A 23,716-nucleotide genomic window follows, 5' to 3' on the forward strand; every position below is an offset into this window, starting at 1 on the left:
TGTGGGACTTTCTCATGTAGGATTTTTCGTCTTGATTTTCGCTATTTGGGGATGTAAATTTGGAAGATATAAGAGGTTTATGGAAGACAATAGGCTATAAAATAAAAAATATTGGGTTTGGAGTTTTAGCTTCACCTCTACCACTGAATTACTACGTAAGCCAAAGCAGGTTCTCTCCATCCTGAGTTTTGGTATCTTCACATTTAAAATAAAAGAAAAAGTGGTTAAGTAAGCCTTTCCTAGAATGTGTTCTATGGAATGGGTTTCATAGTGCAGTATGTTAACGGATGTCAGTGAAAACAAGGTTCTGTGATTAAGTCTCAGAAACACTGGATTAAGTAAAGTTAAATAGGCTTCATTATTTTGCAAGTTCTCAGAGCCTATAATACGCTGTCGTGTGCATGTTACCCAAACGTACTTGCCCATGAAGCTTTTTTTAAAAAAATACATAGTTTCTCCTAGGAGTATTGTTTCTTAGAAAACCAGTTTGGAAAAATGCTTTACTCCTATAATTTTTTCTTTATATAGTAATTTAGTTACTGATTATTGAGGTAATTTTACAAGTTACTCATTTTGTAGAAAATTTTTTAAAAGAGAAAAGGAGTGAAATAAATATTACCGGAAATTCCTCTGAGGACAATCAGAATTAATATTATATTTTCTGTTTGTCATAGGCATTGTTCTCACTAAGGTTGGTTACTATACAATTCCATCTATGGATGACCTTGCTAAAATTACCAATGAAAAAGGAGAGTGCATTGTTTCTGACTTCACTATCGGTCGTAAAGGTGAGTGTGAATTTAGGAGTTGTAGTGTATAAGCCAGAGATCTGCACCTTATTTTTGTAATTAAGAAAAGGAAGCTCTTGGTAACTGGATTTGTTTTTTTCCTACATTTGGACCCACCTTGGCCTGAATAGTAGGCACTGATTGACAAGTACTGAAACAAGACTGTAACCGTAGAACATTCTTTGGTAACAGTTTGGTTTATTGTAGTTTTCTACAATTAAAGGAAATACTGTAAACAGCAGGAAATACTAAGAAAATTGTATAGTTGACAAGAGATGGGTAATATTTAGGTTCAACTTCATGTCATAAAGGTTATTACAGATATAATTTTCTTGGGGAAAAAAAAATCTCATCATGCTGTATTGGATTAAAAAAAGGGCTGAGATCTTTCGACTCATACAGTAGCCTAGGTGCTAAGGGTTGCTTATATTAGCTGCAGTACAGGTATTTGGGAAGAAATTTAAGAAGAATGTTTTGAGGATAACAAAAGTGCTGCAAACATGCAGATGTTAAACCAGAAAAGAATGTCTTTGCTGTCACTCTCTGATACATATTATGGATGAAAACAGCCCATTCAGAGTATTGCTGGGAGATTTAAAATATTGATTAATTTAAAGCTGCATGGGGCCGGCCCCGTGGCCGAGTGTTTAAGTTCGTGCGCTCCGCTGCAGGCAGCCCAGGGTTTCGTCGGTTTGAATCCTGGGCACGGACATGGCACCACTCATCGAGTCATGCTGAGGCGCCGTCCCACATGCCACAGCTAAAAGGACTCACAGCTAAGAATATACAGCTATGTACCAGGGGGCTTTGGGGAGAAAAAGGAAAAAAAAGCTTTAAAAAGAAAAAATAAAGCTGCTTGTTTTTTCTGATTATTTACTTATTAGAAGTGTAAAGTAGGTATTTGCCCTCTATATAGGATGAGTTTTTAACTATTTTCTCTGAATTGTAGGTTACGGTTCAATCTATTTTGAAGGAGATGTGAATTTGACAAATCTAAATTTGGATGATATTGTGCATATCCGAAGGAAAGAAGTAATTGTCTACTTAGATGATAACCAGAAACCACCTGTGGGTGAAGGGCTAAATAGGTATGAATTTATTTACATATTTAGAAGATAATCTGCTAAATCACAATTTTTTTCTGTAAACACAAATATGTTCATATTATATACATTTTTCTGCAACTTGCTTTTCTCACTTATCCTACAGTGTGTGCTTATTGTTTCTGTACTTTGATTTAGAAATATAAATCACAAAGAAATACTACACTATGACTTTCTGATTCTTTTTTCTTAATATTATCAGCTCCAGCTGTTAGTTTCCAAAAACACTTTTTAGTAGTATTTTATTTTTTCTTATTTCTGCTGTGACCATGGTTAATTTTTCTCTGTATTTTAATGTGAGATGATAGCTTCTAATAGCTCTTTAGAACTTTTAAGAAAGGGCCATAGTTAAAATCATTTATGTTTACAGCCTACCAAGATTGAATCATGAAGAAACAAAATCTGAACAACCCTATAACTAATAAGGGAATTGAATCAGTAATTAACTCCCCCCACCCCCACCTCCAAAAAAGCCCGAGACCAGATGGCTTCCCTGGTGAATTCTATCAGACATTTAAAGAAGAATTAACACCACTTCTCCTGAAACTCTTCCAAAAGATTAAAGAGGTGGGAGTACTTCCTAACTCATTCTATCAGGCAAGCATTACCCTGATTCCAAAACCAGAGAAAGATAGTACAAGAAGAGAAAACTACAGACCAATATTCTTGTTGAATACTGATTTCACACTATGACCAAATGGGATTTATTCCTGGAATGCAAGGGTGGTTCAACATATGAAAATCAATCAGTGTATAATACATCACATTTACAGAATGAAGGAAGAAAACCACATGATCATGTCAACTGATACAGAAAAAAACGCTTGACAAAATTTAACACCTTTTTATGATAAAGACACTCAACAAACTAGAGATAGAAGGAAACTATCTCAACGATAATAAAGGCCATATTTGAAACCCACAGCAAATATCATACTCAATAGTGAAAGGCTGAAAGCTTTTCTGCTAAGATCAGGAACAAGACAAAGATGCCCACTTTGCCACTTCTATTCAACATAATACTGGAAGTCTTAGAGCAATTAAGAAAAAAATACAAGGCATTCAAATTGGAGAGGAAGAAGTAAAATCATCTCTGCTTGCAGATGACGTGGTCTTATATGTAGAGAAGCCTAAAGATTCCACAATTAAACTTATAAAATTCAGCAAGGTAGCAGGATACAAAATCAACAAGCAAAAATCAGTTGAGTTTCTACAACAATGGACAATCCCAAAAGGAAGTTAAGTAAACAATTGCATGTACAATAGCATCAAAAAGAATAAAATACTTAGGAATGAACTTAACCCAGGAGGCAAAAGACGCTGAAAACTGCAAAACATTGCTGAAAGAAATTAAAGAAAACAGATAAATGGAAAGATATCCTATGTTCATGGGTTGGAGACTTAAAATTGTTAAGATGTCCATACTACCCAAAGCAATCTACAGATTTAATGCAATCTCTATCAAAATCCCAGTAGCATTTTTCTTTTTTTTTTTTTTTACAAAAATGGAAAAACCTCTCCTAAAATTATATGAAATCTCAAAGGACCCTGAATAGCCAGACTAATCTTGAAAAGAAAAGAAACTGGAGGACTCTCACTTCCTGACTTCAAAACTTACTACAAAGCTATAACCAAAGGAGTGTGGTACTGGCATAAAGACAGACATACAGACTAATGGAAAAAATAGAGAGCCCAGAAATAAACCCCCACATATATGGTTAAATGATTTCAACAAGATTGCTAAGACCATACAATGGGGAAAGAACAATCTCTTCAATAGGTTTTCCCAACAGGTTTTGGGAAAACTGGATATCTACATGCATAAGAATAAAATTGGACCCTAATCTTAGGACATATATAAAAATTAATTCAAAATGGATCAAAGGCCTAAAAAAAAGACCTAAAACTATAAAACTCTTAGACTAAAACATAGAGGAAGTTTCATGGCATGATTTGACAGGGATTTCCTGGATACGACACTAAAAGCACAAGCAACAATAGTAAAAATAAACAAATTGGACTACATCAAAATTTAAAACTCATGTACATCAAAGAACATAATCAGCAGAATAAAAAGGCAACCTTTAGGTTGGGAGAAAACATTTACAAATCATATATCCAATTAGGAGTTAATAACCAGAATATGAAGAATAATTTTTACAGCTCAACAGCAGCAAAACAAATAACCTGATTGAAAATGAGCAAAGAACTTGAATACACATTTCTCCAAAGATGATATACAAATGGCGAACAAGAATATGAAAAGATACTCGACATCACTAATAATTAGGGAAATGCAAATCAAAACCACCATGAGTGATCATACCCATTCTGATGGTGGTTATAAAAAAAATGTTTTTCAAAAATGTGGAGAAATTGGAGCTTTGTGCATTGTTGGTGAGAATATAAAATGATGTAGATGCTATGGTAAAGATTATGGGGTGGTTCCTCAAAAAATTAAAAATGATCCAGCAATTCCACGCCTGTGTATATACCCAAAAGAATTGAAAGCAGGATCTTGAGGAAATATTTACACACCTGTGTTCATAGCAGTACTAGTCACAATAGCCAAGAGGTAGAAACAACCCAAGTGTCCATTGACAGATGAATGGATAAACAAAATGTATACAATGGAATATTATTCAGCCTTAAAAAGGAAGGAAATTCTGACTCATTCTGCACAGCATGGATGAACCTTGAGGACGTTATGCTATGTGAAATAAGCTGGTCAGAGAAAGAGAAATACTGTGTGATACCACTTATTTGAGGCATCTAGAGAGTCAAATTCATCAAAACAGACAGTAGAATGGTGGTTGCCAGGGGCTAGAGGTGGTTGCCAGGGAGAATTGGGAAGTAGTTTTTTTAATGGATATAGAGTTTGTTTTGCAAGATGAAAAAGTTCTTGTGATTGGTTGCACAACAGTGTGAACATATTTAATACTACTGAATGGTATAGTTAGAAATGGTTAAGATAGTAAATTTTATGTTACGCCTTTTTACCACAATAAAAATAATGTTTATAAAAGGTAGTTATTATGTGCTAGTCACTGTACTAGGTGCAAGGCATATAGAATGAATAGGACACAGTCCTTGAACTCAGGTATTGATGTTAGAATATATTACCACTGTTCTAATCATCTTCACACTCATTATTTAGTGGTTAATAGTATGATCTTCCTGATACCTTATGCTGCAAGCATTTGTTGTCATTCAGTGGTAGTTGCTGCTGTTGTTACTGTTGTTGTACAACAGCACTTTAAGACCTTCACTAAGACATAGGTCTTAGCACTGGACTGTGACCACTGGGCTTGGTCAAGGATGCACAGCTTAAGTGTTAGTAAAATTACATTGGAAATAATTGAGATACTATGGTAGTTTAAAATAAATGGAATTTGACTATTGAATCAGATATTGAGCTAGTTGATTTAGGGGTAATTCCTTTCTCTTAAGTTTACCTACCTTAGGAGGCAAGACAAGTTAAGGAAACACCTGCAGAATAATTCTAAAGTAACACATGTACCTTTATTTGCTATTTATATAGATATTACTTGGCTTTCTTAAATATGAAACACACTTTACTTGGTTGTACGTTACAGGAAGGCTGAAGTTACGTTGGATGGAGTTTGGCCAACGGATAAAACATCTCGTTGTTTAATAAAGAGCCCAGATCGACTTGCTGATATCAACTATGAGGGAAGATTGGAAGCAGTTTCAAGGAAACAGGGAGCTCAGTTCAAAGAGTACCGTCCTGAAACGGGTTCTTGGGTGTTTAAGGTAAAGTCACTTAACTTAGTTCTTATAAATTGTAGGTAGAGTCACAAAATGTTTGTGTTAGAAGAGGTCTTCTCTTAAATTCTCTTTTTACAAATTAGGAAACAGATGTAGAGATACATCATGATTTGCTCCAAATTACCCATCTGTTTAAACCCCAGACCCATAAAGAGCTATTATAAACTTTATGGGCCCATGATTCAAATCCTCTACCACATCCTGTGAGCATTTAGATATACTACTAAGATGTGGTTTTTCTACTGCATGGCATTATTTAGGGACATCAGGTAGAAAATTTCTTGATAGATGAACTCTTCCTAAGTGTCATTCTTTTAAAGATTTCTAGGGATGTAGAGGTTGACTTCCTCCCTTCCTTGATAGTTTAACCCAATGTTTTCTTTCTCTTTTTGGTCACTTAGATTATTTAACTTGTTGAAGGCCCTTGTGTAGATAAAAAACAACTAGGCAGTATATAAATGTGAAAATAGTAAAGGATCTTTGGATCTGGTTTCGTGTGTTAATATATTAATTTAGTAATTATATGAGCAACTAGTACATGCACCAAACTTTATCTAAATCTTAGAAAAAGGGTAAAGTGTCATAGGTGACATTTCATTGTGCTTTAAATATTTTGATCTCTCTCATTACCCCCCCACCCCAATTCTGCATAATTGCAAGGGCAAGTATTATGGAAGCTCTTCTGAATATAATAGTGTTAAAATTGATCTTGTTGGATCCTTCTCTTCCTTAGGTCTCCCATTTTTCTAAGTATGGCCTTCAGGATTCTGATGAAGAGGAGGAGGAACGGCCATCCAAAACTAGTACAAAAAAGTTGAAGACTGCCCCTTTGCCTCCTGCAGGCCAGGCCACACCATTCCAGATGGCTCTTAATGGCAAACCAGCACCTCCACCCCAGGTAGAGAAAGGACAGTGAATTTGAATGGAATCCGTGATACAGAAGTTGAAAGCAAGTCATTCAGCTAGTACAAAGCTGTTTGATGATCCCTGGAACTTTGAAGAGTACAAATGTGTTGGCAATCACATTGAGACAAGTAGAAGGGAGGGCATGTGGTGGTACTGGCATCTGTTTTTCACTTGAAAGATTTAAAGAATTCTCTTGGTGTTTGGATCATTCCTTCTACAGATTGTCATTCTTAAACACCTCCCTCTCTCTCAGTTGGACTTGCTGAATTCTCTGCTCAGTGATCAACTTAAGATAGCATTTTGCTTGTGTGGGTTGATGCAAAGTAAAATGTACTTTTGTGGACTACCTGATGTGCAATTTAATCTTGTTCTTTACCTCCGTGTTTTTCTTAAAAGTTCACTTAGCTTTCTGCAAGGGTTTTTAACTCCATTTTTCTCAACTTATTTGCTTATACTTCAGGTAATCTCTTGATATTTGTATTTTAGCAATATATAATCTTTATGAAATAGATAAAGTTTTAGAATACAAATGAATTATTTGGCTTGGGGAGAGTAGGGGCTGCATTGTTTATTGCAATTACTTGTATCATACTCTTTAGTATTGTTCAGCTAGTATAAACCTTTTGTCCTTTTAGGGAAAGGTTTGTAATTTAAATATCAGGTAGTTTCTTTGCCAACTCATAATGATTTTTACTTTCATTTGGGTGTTACTTAGCTTCAATCAAGTTATAAAAAATTTTTTCTTTGCTGCCATACTTCCTCAAAGAAAAGAACTTGATAGAGAATTTCTTTGTAAAGCATCCTCTACCTCTCAGCTGCTAAGCAGGACCTTTGGAATTTTTTGTGCTACAATTCTTATGGCTGCTGATTTGTGAGATTTTTATGATTTATTAAATAATTTCTTGGGAGGCATTTTCTGGAGATTGTTGTGTATATATGTCCATATTTGCGCGTACAGGGTGAGGGGAGGGTCTTATAAAAGTGGGAAACGGGAACCATGTCGACTTTTGTGTTTACAATCTTTGTAGCATCTAGAATACCCCTAAGAAATCTCTTCTGAACTAAAAAAATGCTGTAAATGGACTTGGTTTTCCAATTATCCTTGTTCATTTTGTGTGAATCATATCCTGTGTATAATTGCTTTCTTTCCAAAGTGTTTTTTGATCTTACATTATGTGTATTTCTTAGGATAAGAGTCAGTTAGCCTTATATTCTGCCAATAAAAGTAATTATGTAGGATCCTAAAGATACAGTTGAAAAAGAAAAGCGTCATCTGTGGATGGACAGACAGCAAATTTATGTAATGTTGACCATCAGTGGTTTTTAGGCTCTTTACTTTCCAGAATACAAATAGTAAGAGATAATTATAAATTCCTGTGATGACAGACACTTCACTAGGTGAGAGCTTGTTGAAAAGATGAGCACCCAAAAATTTCACAAGAACAAGGTTCTAGGAAAAAGAGATGATAAGGATCAAAATGAGCAAAGAGAATAATGATTAGGGATCTTTTTCAGATACCTCCTTTGATTGAAGAAGTGGATGGTCTGACTTTTTGCATGGGAAAAGCAGAAATGGGAGATGTTGGTAGAGTTGTTTAGAAATTCAGGCTAATGTGTTAGAACAGTAATGTGGGACTCTAGAGAACTCTTCATTCATATTGCCCAGTGACCTAAGTGAGGCAGGGGGGAAATGCCATTGGTTGCACAGTTTTTAGTTATTAGTACCAAAGGCCTAGATTTTACTTGGCGTGATGAAAATACTTGAGCCATGTGAATGAACTCGCAAAAGACAGCATGATCTCTTCTCATCTCAACGTCAAGATGACTATCTTCACCCCGTCACCTGGCCCCTGTAGAGCTTGATTTCCATGATAACGATGTTCCTTTAGTCTGCTGTAGCATTTTTCTTTTTCCTGTACACAATCTCAGGTTCTCTCTCTGACTTTGTGGAGTTGGGGGAGTTCTTTAGGTATTAGGAAGATTTACATTTTTGTTCAGTGGTCACGTTTATTCTACCGCCTTTTATGTAATATCCTCAGCCCCCTCTTTGCAGTTTGTTCTTAAGCCTCGCTTTGCACCTAAGAGAGCAAGTTAATCTAAGCAACGAGAAAACATAAAGGAAACTAAAATTTTATGTAATCTTCCCTTCTATGTCTTTTTAGAGAAAATGTTAGTGAAAATTCATCACACAGATGAATTTGGGTGATTTCAGCAACATTTTGTTTGGTAGTTAGAACATTAGTTCCAAAATGCTGATCTGAGATCCAGTTTTCAGCTGACTGCATCAATACCTCGGTAAGCTTTGATTCATGGGGCTCAGACATATTTATATTTTAAATGCTTTTCCCCAGGTGACTGAGATATGCAGCCAGGTCACTGTTTATTGAAAAACCTCAGATCTTTGGGATCAGGCAGAGAGATGTGTAGTTTTTTACCTCAGCCTTATACTGAAGTGTAACTTGTGTTTAGTTATCATCAAGGCAGACTAGTTGACTTGCTCAGCAATTTAGCATTGTTCACTCAGTATCTTCAATTAAATTTTAAAAAATTTTTAAAGGAAAAAAGTGATTAAGATTTAGAAGAGTATTCCATTGCGTCTTGTGTACACTTAAAAAAATAAGATGGCAGCTATTTAAACTTATCCAATGAATCAATGTATTTTAATAATATATTTTATATTTTTATGTAGTTTATATGTATTGCATATATATAAAATAATTCTGTAGCCACAAGCCTCTTTGCTTCAGATATTAATGTTATAGAGTCCTATGCCTTCTGTAGTAATATCCCTGAATGTATGTGTGGAAACATACACACTTAACTTTGATGTGCCCTTGAAACTCTGACATGGATTTTCTCTTGAGAACACAATATTGTTGATAAGGCTGATTTTCCACCAAAATGAATATAAAACATTCTTTGTCCTTAGAAGACTGGTTGTTTTGGAGGCGGGCAACAGTAGTGTTTATACTGGGTTAAAGTATTTTGATGAGAGGACAGTATGAATTATTTTCAAACCTGTTTGACCGTGGACTGGTCGTTTACCATTTGCTAAATAATGGTGTCTTGATTTTACTATACCTGCTTGAATTACTTGACCTGCTGGATTAAGAGATGAGATGATCCATCTTTAGGGTACTGGCAGAGCTTTGTTTGTATGAGGAAGATTCTTTTGAGTTGGAGAGTGGAGGTTTGTCAAATCATTATAAGTTCAGTCGTGAAATCTCATCCTCCATATATCTTAATAGTCATTTTACAGATATTATCTGGGTACTGGGTATTTGGAATGTACTGTGCTGATATTTAGACATAAATAAGATACCCCCCGTTCAGGAGTTACAGTGTAGGAAAGAGAGGTTTAAAATGATACTCTATTTGGCTGCTTCTCCCATTTCTTTTCCATAGACCTCCCAGGGGCTTCCTTTTTTTTTTCCTCCTCAATTCCTTTTGAGCCATCATTTTTTTATTAGTCTACTTTTCTTTCCAGGACTGGCTTTGGAAAAACACCTGATCTCCCAAGATTTCTCTGAAAATAAGTACTCAGACTTATGTATGCTTGTTCACGTACAGGTGGTGCTAGGAGCTTACCAGATCCTCATAGTTTCATAGTAATTCACTTCCCCCTTGTCCACTTATTAGATGATATCTCATAGCTTTGAAATCTATGCATGAGGGTGGAGCGAATAAAACCTTGATCTTTAGCGTTCTTCTTAAAGATATGCAGGGTGTCTTAGGTCTCTAATCTAGTTATTTGATGAAATCTTCCATTTTGCCTAAAAATGTTCTAAGTGAATCTCTCATGCGTTAATGTTATTCCTGTGTTGATTAGTGTAATAAGTTGGAACCATCCTCTCTCTTCTTTCTTTCCTCCCACTTTTCCTCTCTCCTTTTTATTCTTTCATAGTTATTAATTGCTTTTTTCACTGTGTGCCAGGCACTGCCTTAGGCAATAAAAATAGCAAAGAAAGTGTTCAGTGAATGTTGAATTTAATGATGTGCTTGGTGTTGCATATAGAAAACAGTAGGCCATAATCTCTGTTTTCAAGCCTTGACAATCTGGTGGGGCAAAGACAGATATGCAAGAAATTATAATACATCGTGATACATTGTATAAAATAGATAGAGACTTGGTGTTGTGGGAGCCCAACAAAGGACAGTATCCTAACTGACAGATTGTCAGAGAGAGGGTGGGGAGTTTCAGAACTTTTCTTAAAAGTGAATTGGTTTAAAATTAACACATTAGGGAACCATTGGGATAAGAGTGTTCCCATAATTCTGGTAATTATAATAGGAGCATCGTCACCAGGGTTGCAACCCCCCCCCCCCCCCCCATTCAAAACATCAAAGTAGATAGGCCTGCCTGTACCCTCCCCAAGAGGTAAAAAGTAGTATCATCTTTGCCTTTAGACCATTATCTAGCTTCCAGTTTTGTTAGAGCACTCCTTGGGGATTGTTCACATCTTAAGGAGCAATTCACCATGCATCCAACACCTCAATTTTTCTACAATTATAAATGGGAGCAGACAGTCTTTTAGTAAGGATATTTGTTAAAGGAATACAGGAGAGTAATAGCTAATATAACATTAAAAAATTATGCTAATGATTGTTTCTTTCTCTAAAGAAGTCATGAATTTTTTTTTAAACTACTTGTTGCATCCATCTGAGGTTTAGCCTGAAATAGGCCACTCTTGAAAGATAAGCCAAAAATTGTGGAAGGTTAATAATCCACAAATCTACAAATAATCTAAAATAATTGGTAGAACTTTTTGAATTGAAAATATTTCGTGAATTGGCTTAGCCACTTGTTAATATTTTACCAGGTCATATGCAAGTTTAGAATATATTTAGTGAATTTGTACTGAACTGGTACCATTTTACAGTGTGCTTCAGCTTTATAAGTGTTTACTTTTCACGCCATAAACTGTTAGTCATGACTATATATTTAAAACTGCTTAATAAATATAACTCTTGACACTTTTAAATATAGAAGAATTATTCCCAGATTAAAATTGTTCCTAATGTTACTACTTTGTTCTCCCTTTTGGGAAATTAGAGTAGACAGTCCTCGTATCTTACATGGTACTGCACAGGTAAGAACCCAGCTGTCCTTAGGATTCAGTCACCCAAAAGATAAATTCCAGGCACAAAGTTGTGTTTACTAGAAATTTATTTTGAAATGTTTTCTTTAAGAAAATATAAAGTTACTAGATACTTTGATATTTGTACCTTTTATTCTTTTTTCCCAATGGCTTCTGGCTACAAGGTAGTGTGAGGGCAGGGTGACCCTTTGCAAATCGGAAAATTACAGTTGCTAGCTAAATCAGGTAAGGCATAGCCTTTGTCCACCATTTGTTCAGTATGGGTACTGGCTTAGGTTCCAGACACTGTATTACAAAAGGGTCAATTCATCCATCCATCATTTGGATCCCAAGTACTTATAGGAGAATTAGGGGGTATTGTTGTTAAATCCTCTTTAGCAAATATGCTCCTCACATTGTGACAGAATGGGCAGGATTTAATATTGCTGTATCATATTCTGAATAAACTAAATATGGTCTAGAAGCTCTGTGTCTATTCGGTGTATTTAATGCTGCTTTCCTGATCTATCTTTCTGCTATCTACAGAGCCAGAGCCCAGAGGTGGAACAGTTAGGGAGGGTTGTGGAACTGGACAGTGACATGGTAGATATCACCCAGGAGCCAGTTTTGGATTCCGTGTTAGAAGAGAGCGTGCCTGAGGATCAGGAACCTGTATCCGCCTCAACACACATTGCATCTTCACTGGGAATTAATCCACATGTCTTACAGGTGAAGTCCTAACCCACCCTTACTACAACAGGAAGCCAAACTAATGTATCTCCCTTGTATAACATTGGGCCTCTTCCTTGGTTATTGATTTAAGAGCTTTGAGTCCTTACTGGAATGAGAAAAAAACAGAAATATGGCCAATGTTTGGGCCACATTTTCCCATTCGGGGGAAGGGTATATTAAGATTCAGAAGACCTGGATTCTAATCCCAGTTTTGTAACTATTACTGTGTGACTTTAGGCAAGTCATTTAACATCTGTGAGCACTGATTTTTCTCTATAAAATATTACTTTTTTACTTCACAGAGTGGTTTTGAGGCTCTGGAAAGTGCTCCACAAAAGTTAAACCTAGTAGATAGAGGTTTCTTTAAGCTCTGTCTCAACTTCCTCCTGCTAATGCCTTTTGGCATGTTATGAGTTTAGCCTTTGGCTTATGTTTGACTTTGAAATCATTCATTCAGCAGACGTGATCAACTGCTCTGTTTCAGGCTCTGGCAAGACTCTGTAGATACAAAGAAGAGGAGTATTATATAACTTGTACCCTTCAGGCACATACAGTGTACTAGAGTCAGTCACACAAATATACTAGCTCTGTACACAGCCTTGAGGCAGAGTGATTTATTGGTGGTTGTAAACTGCATTTTTCTTTTATGGCCTTTGGATTTGGGGGAACACATTCATTCTATAGATATTGCCTTTTTAGATCATGAAAGCATCATTGCTTGCTGATGAAGAAGATGTAGATACGGTCCTGGATCAACGCTTCAGTCGCCTTCCTTCTAAAGCAGATACATCTCAAGAAATCTGTTCTCCCAGACTCCCCATTTCAGCATCCCACTCATCAAAATCCCGTTCATTAGGTATTGTAAAAGATGCTATTTTACAAAAAAACTGTAAAGTCCTACTATTTTTTAAATTGCTGTAACATTGGTTTATGATATATAAATTTCAGGTGTACATCATTATATGTTTTGATTTCTGTGTAGATTACATCATGTTCACCACCCAAAGACTAATTACCATCCAACACCACACACATGTGCCTAATCACCCCTTTCACCCCCCTCTCTACTTCCTTCCCCTCTGGTAACCACCAATCCAGTCTTTATTTCTATGTGTGTGTTTGTGTTGTTTTTACCTTCTAGTTATGAGTGAGATCATACAGTATTTGAAAGTCCTCCTTTTCATATATCTTTTAAGCTGAGTCAACTTCTCTAGCAAATATCCCCCTAAAGGCATGTGATGTAAAGATACTAAGAGGAAATGTACTCTTAAACAATATCTGTTAGGTGGGGCCAGTTTTTGAAAACTATGATTAGCTTTATTGATGCAGATGCAGAAGTTGTAGGGAGAAAAAAGCATTTGTGGTTTGTTTAGTCATATTTTTATTTTCTTATGAATGTAGATTAGATAGTAAGCACAGATTTCCTGATTTTTATTACATCTTAAAGGAATCAGCAAGTTTTCCTGCACTGTACTCTTTTTGTATAGTCTTAACACTATCCTTACTGCCTTCTAGGGGCAAATGTTACTCCTCAGAATGCACAAAACTTGTCAGATTTCTGCTTTTTCCTAAACCTTCCCAAATTCCCAGGGAAGTTTGATTTTAAAGCTTTCTCTTTTCTCTTCTGGTAGGCTTGTAACTGTTTGGGGTTGGAGACAGAATATTGATGTCAACAAAGGACTTAAGCAGGTGTAATTTCAAAATGTTTTGAAAGCCAAAGGAGCTACCAGGAAGAGAGTTGTTTATGTTGCCTGAAAAACTAAATGTTTATTTTTCAATTCTTTTAAGTACCCAACAGCCTTTTCCATAAGCGACACTACATGAAAATCTCATACTAACTTCTTGCTTTAGACAGGATCCATATAAAATTGAAAAACATGCAATAGTAACAAGAAATGTCCTTATGAGGGGCGCATATACAATCACAAGGTGCCTCCATGAGTTTTTGTTTCCTTCTGTCTAGCACTGAGCATTAAAGTGGTGAGAATTTGAGTTGTAATCTTATTAACCTTCTTATTTTGACTAAGAAAGGGTTATATTTGGCATTCCCATAAGGAAATGAGCATTCGTGTCAGACTTACCTGGGCTTATCTCTGAGTCCTGTCACTTAGTAGCTTTGTGGATTTGGATAAGTCACTTAATCTGAGCCCAGTTTTCTCCCCTATAAAATGAGGATGATAATGTTCTTCATTTAAAGTTGGTGAAGGATAAATGAAATCTTGTATACAATTGCTTATACAGAGTCTGCTGCATCTAAGTGCTAGATAATCTTTTTAAATAGTAGTAGTAGTGTTGGTTATTAGTGTTGTTATTGTTGTTGACATCATCATCATTAGAATTCCTGCCTTGATTTCCTGGTTGAAAGAGTAATTTCTGCAGCATCTAACTTGCCCTGCTTCTGGTAATCTTTATCTGATTTAATTAGTTTTGTGACTCTATAATTTTAGCCTCACTGTTGGTTGTTGTTCAAGAAGCAATAGACTGCATTTTCTAATAGTCTTTTTCCCCCCTTATTTTAGTTGGTGGGTTACTACAATCAAAATTTACAAGTGGAGCTTTTCTTCCACCAAGTGCCTCTGTGCAAGAATGTCGCACTCCCAGAGCATCGTCTTTGATGAATATCCCATCCACATCCCCTTGGTCTGTCCCTCCAACCCTGACCTCTGTGTTTTCAGTGCCCAGCCCAGCTCCTGAGGTTCAGTTGAAAACAGTGGGTACACGCAGACAACCAGGCCTAGTACCTCTTGAAAAGTCTGTCACCTATGGCAAGGGCAAACTCTTGATGGACATGGCCCTATTTATGGGACGCTCATTTCGAGTTGGTTGGGGCCCCAACTGGACTCTAGCTAATAGCGGAGAACAGCTGAGTGGCTCTCATGAAGTGGAAAATCATCAGATTGCTGATTCTATGGAATATGGATTCCTGCCTAATCCTGTAGCTGTTAAATCGTGAGTCACATTTCCTTGTGCTTTTTGAGAAAGGCAACATGGTAGTTGAGAAGAAACTTTTCATCATCAGACCCAAGGTCAGGTCTCTGCTTAGTGATCATTCTACGAATATTCTTAGCACAATTTTAGATAGCAGAAGATAACTGTGTATTAAAAACTAAAATGATTAGTAGGATAAACAGAGTTATCATTTCTTCATCAAGATATGAAGAAATATAATACTTGATAGTTAAATTTTAGTTGGAAAAGTAAGCCCCAAAGCTAGTGCTGCAGCATTCCTTGGGTTTTCATCCTTATTGCATTAGTCATTTTTTCTGTTATTCTCACTTAGATATTGGTGATTTCTTGACATATAAGGCATATTCTCAACTGTGCCTATTTCCTATATCTTAGACCTGATAAGGTGAATGTATAAACCAGATAATTCAAATTCATGCATAAGTATTCGGAAATAAAGTGACTTTCTGATAACTATATGTTACATATTTCTACACAGTCCCCACCATTAACATGTACATATGTGTGCTTATAATTCTAAATACACTTCATATATATATTATATATATAATAATATATATGTATGCTGTACAGATTATATATATTCTTTTCCAGTGGTTATTGGCAGCATGCATACAGTTGTTTTGTGCCAAATATGTAACATTTTCCTATTTACTTTTTATAACAAATTGTGCTGTCTTTACTATAGATTAAGTGACTGTGATCACCTATTATCCTTAGTTTTTAAAGCTGACTTTGAAGAAACAAAAAACAACAGCGGGGCCAGCCCAGTGGCCAAGTAGTTAAGTTCGCATTCTCCACTTTGGTGGCCCAGGGTTTTGCTGGTTCAGATCCTGGGCACAGACCCAGCATCGCTCATCAAGCATACTGAGGTGGCGTCCTACATAGCAGAACTAGAAGGACCCACAACTAAAATATACAACTGTGTACTGGGGGACTTTGGGAAGAAGAAGAAGAAGGAAGAAAACATTGGCAACAGATGTTAGCTCAGGGCCAATCTTTAAAAAAAAAGATAGAAATTTTTTAAAAAACAGCAACATCTCTTAAACCTCACAGTTAGGAATGTTGATCCTAAACCTAGGTTATGCATGATGTTATATTTTGGAGGTTGTTAACATCAATCTTAAAAATTGGATCAAAGCTGGGGCTGGCCCCGTGGCCGAGTGGTTAAGTTCGTGCGCTCCGCTGCAGGCAGCCAGTGTTTCATTGGTTCGAATCCTGGGCGCAGACATGGCACTGCTCATCAAACCACGCTGGGGCAGCGTCCTACATGCCACAACTAGAAGGATCCACAACTAAAATATACAACTATGTACCGGGGGGCTTTGGGGAAAAAAAAGGAAAAAATAAAATCTTTAAAAAAAAAAAAAAAAATTGGATCAAAGCCACATTGACTATATGCTCAGCTTATTTTAGAGTCAGCTCTTCAGTATCGATAAGCTTAGCCTTGTAACTTGTATTACCTCAGTAAGTATAATTTGAGAAACTACTATCCCACAACAGCTTTTAGCCCTTGGATTTCATAGTATCCAGGTACATGCTGAAGCCAGTTCTAAGTCTTACTGTACTGCTTCCCATACTTGTTATAACCTGGCCTAAGAACCCTTTGTATTCTGAATGCATAGGTCAGATAATTTGTTTACTCAGTATATAGCACATCCCATTATAGTTTGACTTTAGGAAACCAAATTTCTTTAAAATCACAGTGGAATGTTTTCCATTCTATTTGTAATCATAAAAAGAAGCAACGGTTTGGTTGTGGGAAAATTCTAGCATCTGTCCTATCTTTATTTTCTATCTTGTTTGTTATTTGCCCTTGTAGCCTAACTGAATCCCCATTCAAAGTTCATTTGGAAAAGCTAAGTTTGAGACAAAAGAAGCCAGATGAAGACCTGCAATTATACCAGACCCCTCTGGAGCTCAAATTGAAACATAGCACTGTCCACGTGGATGAGCTGTGTCCTCTCGTTGTCCCCAATCCAGGAGTTGCTGTCATTCATGACTATGCAGACTGGGTTAAGGAAGCATCAGGAGACTTACTGGAAGCACAAAGTGAGTATGGACTATGCTTTTATCCTTTGATCCCAGGAACAGGGGTAAGAGCATGTGTTCACAGGAGGACAAATTTCTTTATGCCAATGTAGTAGGTAGATCCCTGAGCTTGCGCTTGTCTGTAGCTGAATTGGGATGGGCAAAATCCCAAGCAAGAAGAAATTATATCATTGTTTGCAATTACTCTTATGCCCTTTAACATAGAAGTCGTTGTTCAAAGGAACTGTAGCCAGTCACATCCCTTGGAGTTCTGAAATTACATTCCTTCTCCCACCCAGAGAACATAGGGAGAGAGAGATTGATTCCTTCTTGCTTTTCTAAATCCTGCTCATTCTTTCATGTCCAGCTCAAGTCCCAGTTGGTCTTCCCAACAACTTTGTAAGCTCGTGAGACACAGCTGAGTGAGGTGGAGGCAGATTCAGGGAGATCAACCTGAGTGGTTTTTCAAGGTGTCTGTTGGTTTATATATTTTTAGCCACAATTAGAGAATGCCCTTTCTGTAGTTATTGTAAGATTTCATGTCATAGCATTGTTTTCCTGTTCCTTCCTTAGTTGTGAAGCACTGGAGCCTTACATGGACATTATGTGAAGCTCTGTGGGGCCACCTGAAGGAGCTTGACAGCCAGCTGGATGAACCCAGTGAATACATTCAGATTCTGGAGCGAAGAAGAGCTTTCTCTCGCTGGCTATCTCAGACTGCTGCACCTCAGATTGAGGAGGAAGTCTCTTTAACCCGAAAAGACAACCCTGTGGAGGCTGTCTTCAGCTACCTCACGGGCAAGAGGATCAGTGAGGCCTGCTCTCTGGCCCAGCAGTCAGGTAGGGCATAGCGTCCTTCTCTGCACCCCTGCCTACTTCCTACTCACTGTCCTCCCCCTTAATTGTGGATTTGCCTTTGTCTTCTAACCTGAGAGTAAGTAAAGACTTCCCAGGGAGATGGCTGGTTCCTCCAGAATAGCGACTGTGTCTTCTAGTTTTCTTTTTAGAACCTCAAACATTAAATTTACTTAACTAAAATTATTTTAATTTTATATGCTACTTAAACATTTGTAGTGAAACCAGAAAATGCAGATAAGCAAAAAGCAATAAACCAAAATCACCTAAATCCTTTAATACTATTCACTACAAATATTTCAGTGTGCAATTTGTACTTGGACTGTTTACTTTGTAATATGTAAAATATATACAAATATGTGCACACAGCATCATATGCATGTAAACTTTTCAAAGATGGTATTCTGCTATATATATGTATACTCTGTTCTTTCACATAATACCTTACAAATGTCCTATAATATAGATATAATAGTCAAATGCTTCTGTGTATTCTTTTAGCTATAAATGTACCCTGTTGGCAGATTCCTTTTTTGACATTTAGGCTCCCCCTCCATAAGCAATACTCTGAATCTCTTAAATGTTTTTTTTGCATTGATTCACTTATTTCATTCAAATAAATATGTAGAAGTTTAATTTCTGGATTGAGATTGTTACTTAACTTTTTTTAAGAACTTCCCATATATATTTGTGCTTTTTTAGTTCTTCCATCAATGAGAGACATTCAGCAAGTACTTAATAACCATCTAGACACAAATCTTGATAAGAATAAGGATGACATAGTTCAATTTAATCTACATATAATTGGATTCTTAAACAAACGTTGCTTATTGGAACCTAATTTATCTGAAGCTAACTAGTTAGAGCCATCAACTGGATTTATTTTTTGAGAGCTTGGCCAAGTTGGGGATTATAAGGAACAAATCACAGGAAAAGCTGAAATCAGTGACTTATATAACTGGCCAGTTGCATTCCACTATCACTACATATTTAGCTCATTGCCTTTTGTGGTCTGTATACATTTGTACAGTGAAAACTTGTCATCAGGATTGACGTTCTATAAAGTTATAAAGATTATGAGTCATTAAAAAAATAATGTTATGCTAACCAGCACATGTATCTGTAGCAGAAGAGGATCTTAAGGAATGCCAGAAGTCAAATCCTTAGATTGATTATTCATTCACAAACTACTCTTTTTCTCCTTTTTTTCCCTTACCCTAAGGTTGAATTTTTGGCAAGGCACTACTTTTCAACTTACTTTTCTTCACTACCTCCACTTTCAATAACTGATAGAACAATTAGACAGAAAATCAAGAATATAGAATATTTGAACAACAGTTCAACCAGTGTTACCTGATATCTACCCAACGAGAAGAGACCTCATATCAATTACTTAAGCTTCTACCTTAAGAAACTAGCAAAGGAAGAGTAAACTAAACCCAAAGGTAGAAGAAGGGAGGAAATAATAAAGATTAGAATAGAAATCAATGAAAAGGAAAACAAAGGCAATAGAGAAATCAATAAAACCAAAAGTTAGTTTTGTGGAAAGATCAAGAAAGTTTACAAAGCTTTAACTACACTGACCATGAGAAAAAGAGGAAAGACACAGATTGCCAAAAACAGGAATGAAAAAAGTGAACATCACTACTAACCCTATGGAAAAGGGAATACAATGAGAAATTCTGTGTCAACAAATTCAGCAACTTAGATAAAATTGACAAATTCCTAGGAAGATAAAAATTACCAAAACTGACTCAAGAAAACGTAGAAGATCTAAGTAGATCTGTAACAAGTAAGGAAATTGAATTAGTAATTAAAAATCTTTACTCAGGGGGCTGGCCCCGTGGCCGAGTGGTTAAGTTCGCGCGCTCCGCTGCAGGCGGCCCAGTGTTTCGTTAGTTCGAATCCTGGGCGCGGACATGGCACTGCTCATCAGACCACGCTGAGGCAGCGTCCCACATGCCACAACTAGAAGAACCCACAACGAAGAATACACAACTATGTACCGGGGGGGCTTTGGGGAGAAAAAGGAAAAAAATAAAATCTTTAAAAAATAAAATAAAATAAAAAAATAAAAATAAAAATCTTTACTCAGAAAAGCCCAGGCCTAGATGTCTTCACTGGTGAACACTCTCTTATATTTAAAAAAAGAAATAATACCGAACTTCTATAACTCTTCCAGAGAATAAAAGGAGAGAGCATTTTCCAGCTCATCCTATGATGACACTGTTACCATGATTTCAAAGCAAATCCATGAAAAATCTACGGCTAACATTATACTTAATATTGAAAGACTGAATGATTTTACCCTCAGATTAGGGACACCATTTCTGTACAGTATGGTAATGAATGTTGTAGCCAGTGTATTCAGACAAGCAAAAGAAAGCCAAAGTCACAGATTAAAAAGGAAGAGGTAGAACTGTCTTTATTGACATGTCATGATTCTGTATGTCGACAATCCTAAGGAATTCACAGAAGAGGTAGTGGGACTAACAAAGTAGTTCAGCAAGGTCTCAGAATTCAAGATCAATATACAAAATTCAGTTGTATTTTTATGTATTAAGAACAATCCAAAAATGAAATTAAAAAACAATTCCATTCACAATAGCATCAGAAGGAATAAAATACTTGAGGAATAAATGTAACAAAAGTGAAAGACTTGTACATTGAAAACTACAAAACATTGCTGGGGAAATAAAGATCTAAATAAATGAAGAGACATGACATGTTCATAGACTCCATCTCAACCTCAGCACTATTGGCATTTTTGGCTGGTAATTCTTTGTTGTGGTGGCTGTTTTGGGCATTGTAGGATTTTTAGCAGCGTCCTTGCCCTCTACCCAAAAGAGTCCTCTCCTCTCTAGTTGTGAAAACCAAAAATATCTCCAGACATTGCCAAATGTTCCATGGAGGGCAAAACCATCCAGGCTAAGAACCACTGATGGATTGGAAACCTCAGGATTATTATGTTCTCCCCAAATTAATATATACATTCAACACAGTCTCTATTAAAATCTCCAGCAGGAGTTTTTGCAGAAATTAATAGGCTGATCCTTATTTGGAAATGTAAAAAACCTAACCAGTTTTGAAAAAGAATGAAGTCAGGCAACTCAGTGCTTTCTGATATCAAACTTCTGTAAAGCTACAGCAGACAAGGCAATGTGGTACTGGCATTAGGATGAACATGCTGATCAATGGAAGAGAAATGAGAATCCAAATACAAAAACCGTTAGGCTTATATTCAGTTGATTTTTTTTTTTTTAAGATTTTATTTTTTTCCTTTTTCTCCCCAAAGCCCCCCGGTACATAGTTGTATATTCTTCGTTGTGGGTCCTTCTAGTTGTGGCATGTGGGACGCTGCCTCAGCATGGTTTGATGAGCAGTGCCATGTCCGCGCCCAGGATTCGAACCAATGAAACACTGGGCCGCCTGCAGCGGAGCGCACGAACTTAACCACTCGGCCACGGGGCCAGCCCCTATTCAGTTGATTTTTGACAAGTACCAAGAGAGTTTAAATGTGGAAAGGATAGTCTTTTCAACAAATAGTGCTGGGATAGTTGGATAATCAGACAGAAAAGATAAATAGATCCTTACTTCACACTGTATACTAAAATCAACTTGAAGAAGTACCCTAGAATCCTGCCATTTGCTGCCTGTATGTTTTTGTCTATGGGAAAGTCTGTGTGAAAAGTCAAGGATTGGCAGAAGCTGACTGGTTTCTTGACTGTGTGATAAGAGCAGAGAATCTTAATGATTGTATCAAGCTATGATATACCAGTTTTCTCTCTGAACTTGACCATCTATAGTGTGACCAGAATATTTCTATTTCTTGGCCACTAAATCCTCTCTTGGATTATATAGATATACAGAAATAATCTTTTCTTTTTTCCTTTATTATTATTCACCTAGCATACTAGCTACTGACTACATAGTCTAGTGTGCTGCAGCACTTAACGGCATGAATGGTAGTCCTTTCATGCTTTGGTTAGTTAAACAATCAGGGAGACAGCTTGGCCTATCAGCACATTTCCAGGTGTGTTCCTGATAGGTGATTTTCTTCTTCCTGGCCTCTTTAGTTTGTGAAGGAAATTCTTTAAGATGAGAGCTTCAGTTTCTGGCAGGATGGTACTTTTAGTCCTGTAAGAATGATCCATGTACAAAAACAAAAGGGAAAGGACTATTGACTTGTAAGAGGATTGTATGAAGGCTTAAACAAAGAATAATGAACATTTTCATAAACTGAAGTTTCTGTCCCCTCACATTCTAGTTAGTTAGAATATTTTTATTTCCTTAGCCCTTTGTACTTAAAAAATTTTATTAAAAAAGATTATTGGACCTATGAGAATGAAAGACTCAATGAGTCTTTATACCATACACACATATGTTTTTCCTTTAGTTTTCAGTTTGCCATTTCTCAGTGTTACTCTAGTTGGGCATGTTTTTAATTAGGTCATCTTAGTTTTCACTACAAATCTTTGAATCAGATGATCTCCTCCATTTTACAGATCAAGTGGCTTGTCTAGGGTCACAGAAGTAATAGTAGATCTGTCATTGAACTCTGTATGCTATAATCTATATGTAATTTGGGTTAAACTACTTTGAAGATCTTCTAACCCAAGTAAAAAATGGTAAGTTCTTGATTAAGACTTTGGCACTACGGCAGAAAGCAGTCAGAGGTGTAAAGTTAAAGTTCTTCCTCCTGAGGACTAAAGGAAATAACATAATGCCCCCAAATGTTTCCCAAAGTCGCTAAATCCTCAGTTTCACCAGAGAACTTCTGTTTCTCTTGTAGGTGATCATCGTCTTGCCCTTCTTTTATCCCAGTTGGTGGGGAGCCAGTCGATCCGGGAGCTGCTTACTATGCAGCTGGTCGATTGGCATCAGCTCCAGGCTGATTGCTTCATCCAGGATGAGAGACTGCGCATCTTTGCCCTGTTGGCTGGAAAACCGGTATTTTCCTCTTTTCTCATAAACTCACATAAATTTTCTCCTAAATTCAACATTGCTTAAGGTTAAGGCAAAGAGCTCTCTTTGTAAATTGAACACTAGTACACATAACTAAGCAACTTATTTTTAATTTTTAGTGGAAATATTTTCAAATTATAGAGGTACACCATGTACATTGTAAAAAAACTAGTTATATAGAAATTAAAACATTAAAATTCACCATATCCCATATCATAGTGACAAACAACATAAATAATTTGTTGTCTGTCTTTCCAGAAATATTTTATCTATGTCAACATATATGTGTGCATATTTACATAAGTGTTATGTTCAAATAAAAACCATTATACGTAGCAGTTCTGCAACTTTTTTTTTTTAACTTAATGTATATGGACATTTTTTCATGTTATGTAGCATCCTTCTTTTAATGGAGGCCACTTCTATTTCATTTTATGGAAGATATACCATAATTATTTTAAGCCATTTATTGCTGCCTACTTGTTTTGATTGCCATCTTAAA

General features: G+C 36.4%; 1 protein-coding gene across 6 annotated transcripts in view; it reads left to right on the forward strand.

Annotated features, from left to right (window-relative positions):
• Positions 1–23,716, forward strand: part of NUP98 (nucleoporin 98 and 96 precursor) — a 105,176-nt gene that overhangs the window by 64,748 nt on the left and 16,712 nt on the right. For all 6 annotated transcript variants that reach the window (XM_046637868.1, XM_046637869.1, XM_046637870.1 and 3 more), the window contains 10 exons: positions 675–788; positions 1,738–1,876; positions 5,488–5,665; positions 6,414–6,578; positions 12,211–12,393; positions 13,096–13,252; positions 14,916–15,345; positions 17,186–17,415; positions 17,968–18,234; positions 23,042–23,199. In XM_046637868.1, the coding sequence (XP_046493824.1) occupies positions 675–788; positions 1,738–1,876; positions 5,488–5,665; positions 6,414–6,578; positions 12,211–12,393; positions 13,096–13,252; positions 14,916–15,345; positions 17,186–17,415; positions 17,968–18,234; positions 23,042–23,199 (2,021 nt within the window). The remainder of the gene's footprint in view (positions 1–674; positions 789–1,737; positions 1,877–5,487; positions 5,666–6,413; positions 6,579–12,210; positions 12,394–13,095; positions 13,253–14,915; positions 15,346–17,185; positions 17,416–17,967; positions 18,235–23,041; positions 23,200–23,716) is intronic.

This window comes from Equus quagga, chromosome 14, assembly GCF_021613505.1.
Source record: "Equus quagga isolate Etosha38 chromosome 14, UCLA_HA_Equagga_1.0, whole genome shotgun sequence".
Classification (NCBI taxonomy): Eukaryota; Metazoa; Chordata; class Mammalia; order Perissodactyla; family Equidae; genus Equus; species Equus quagga.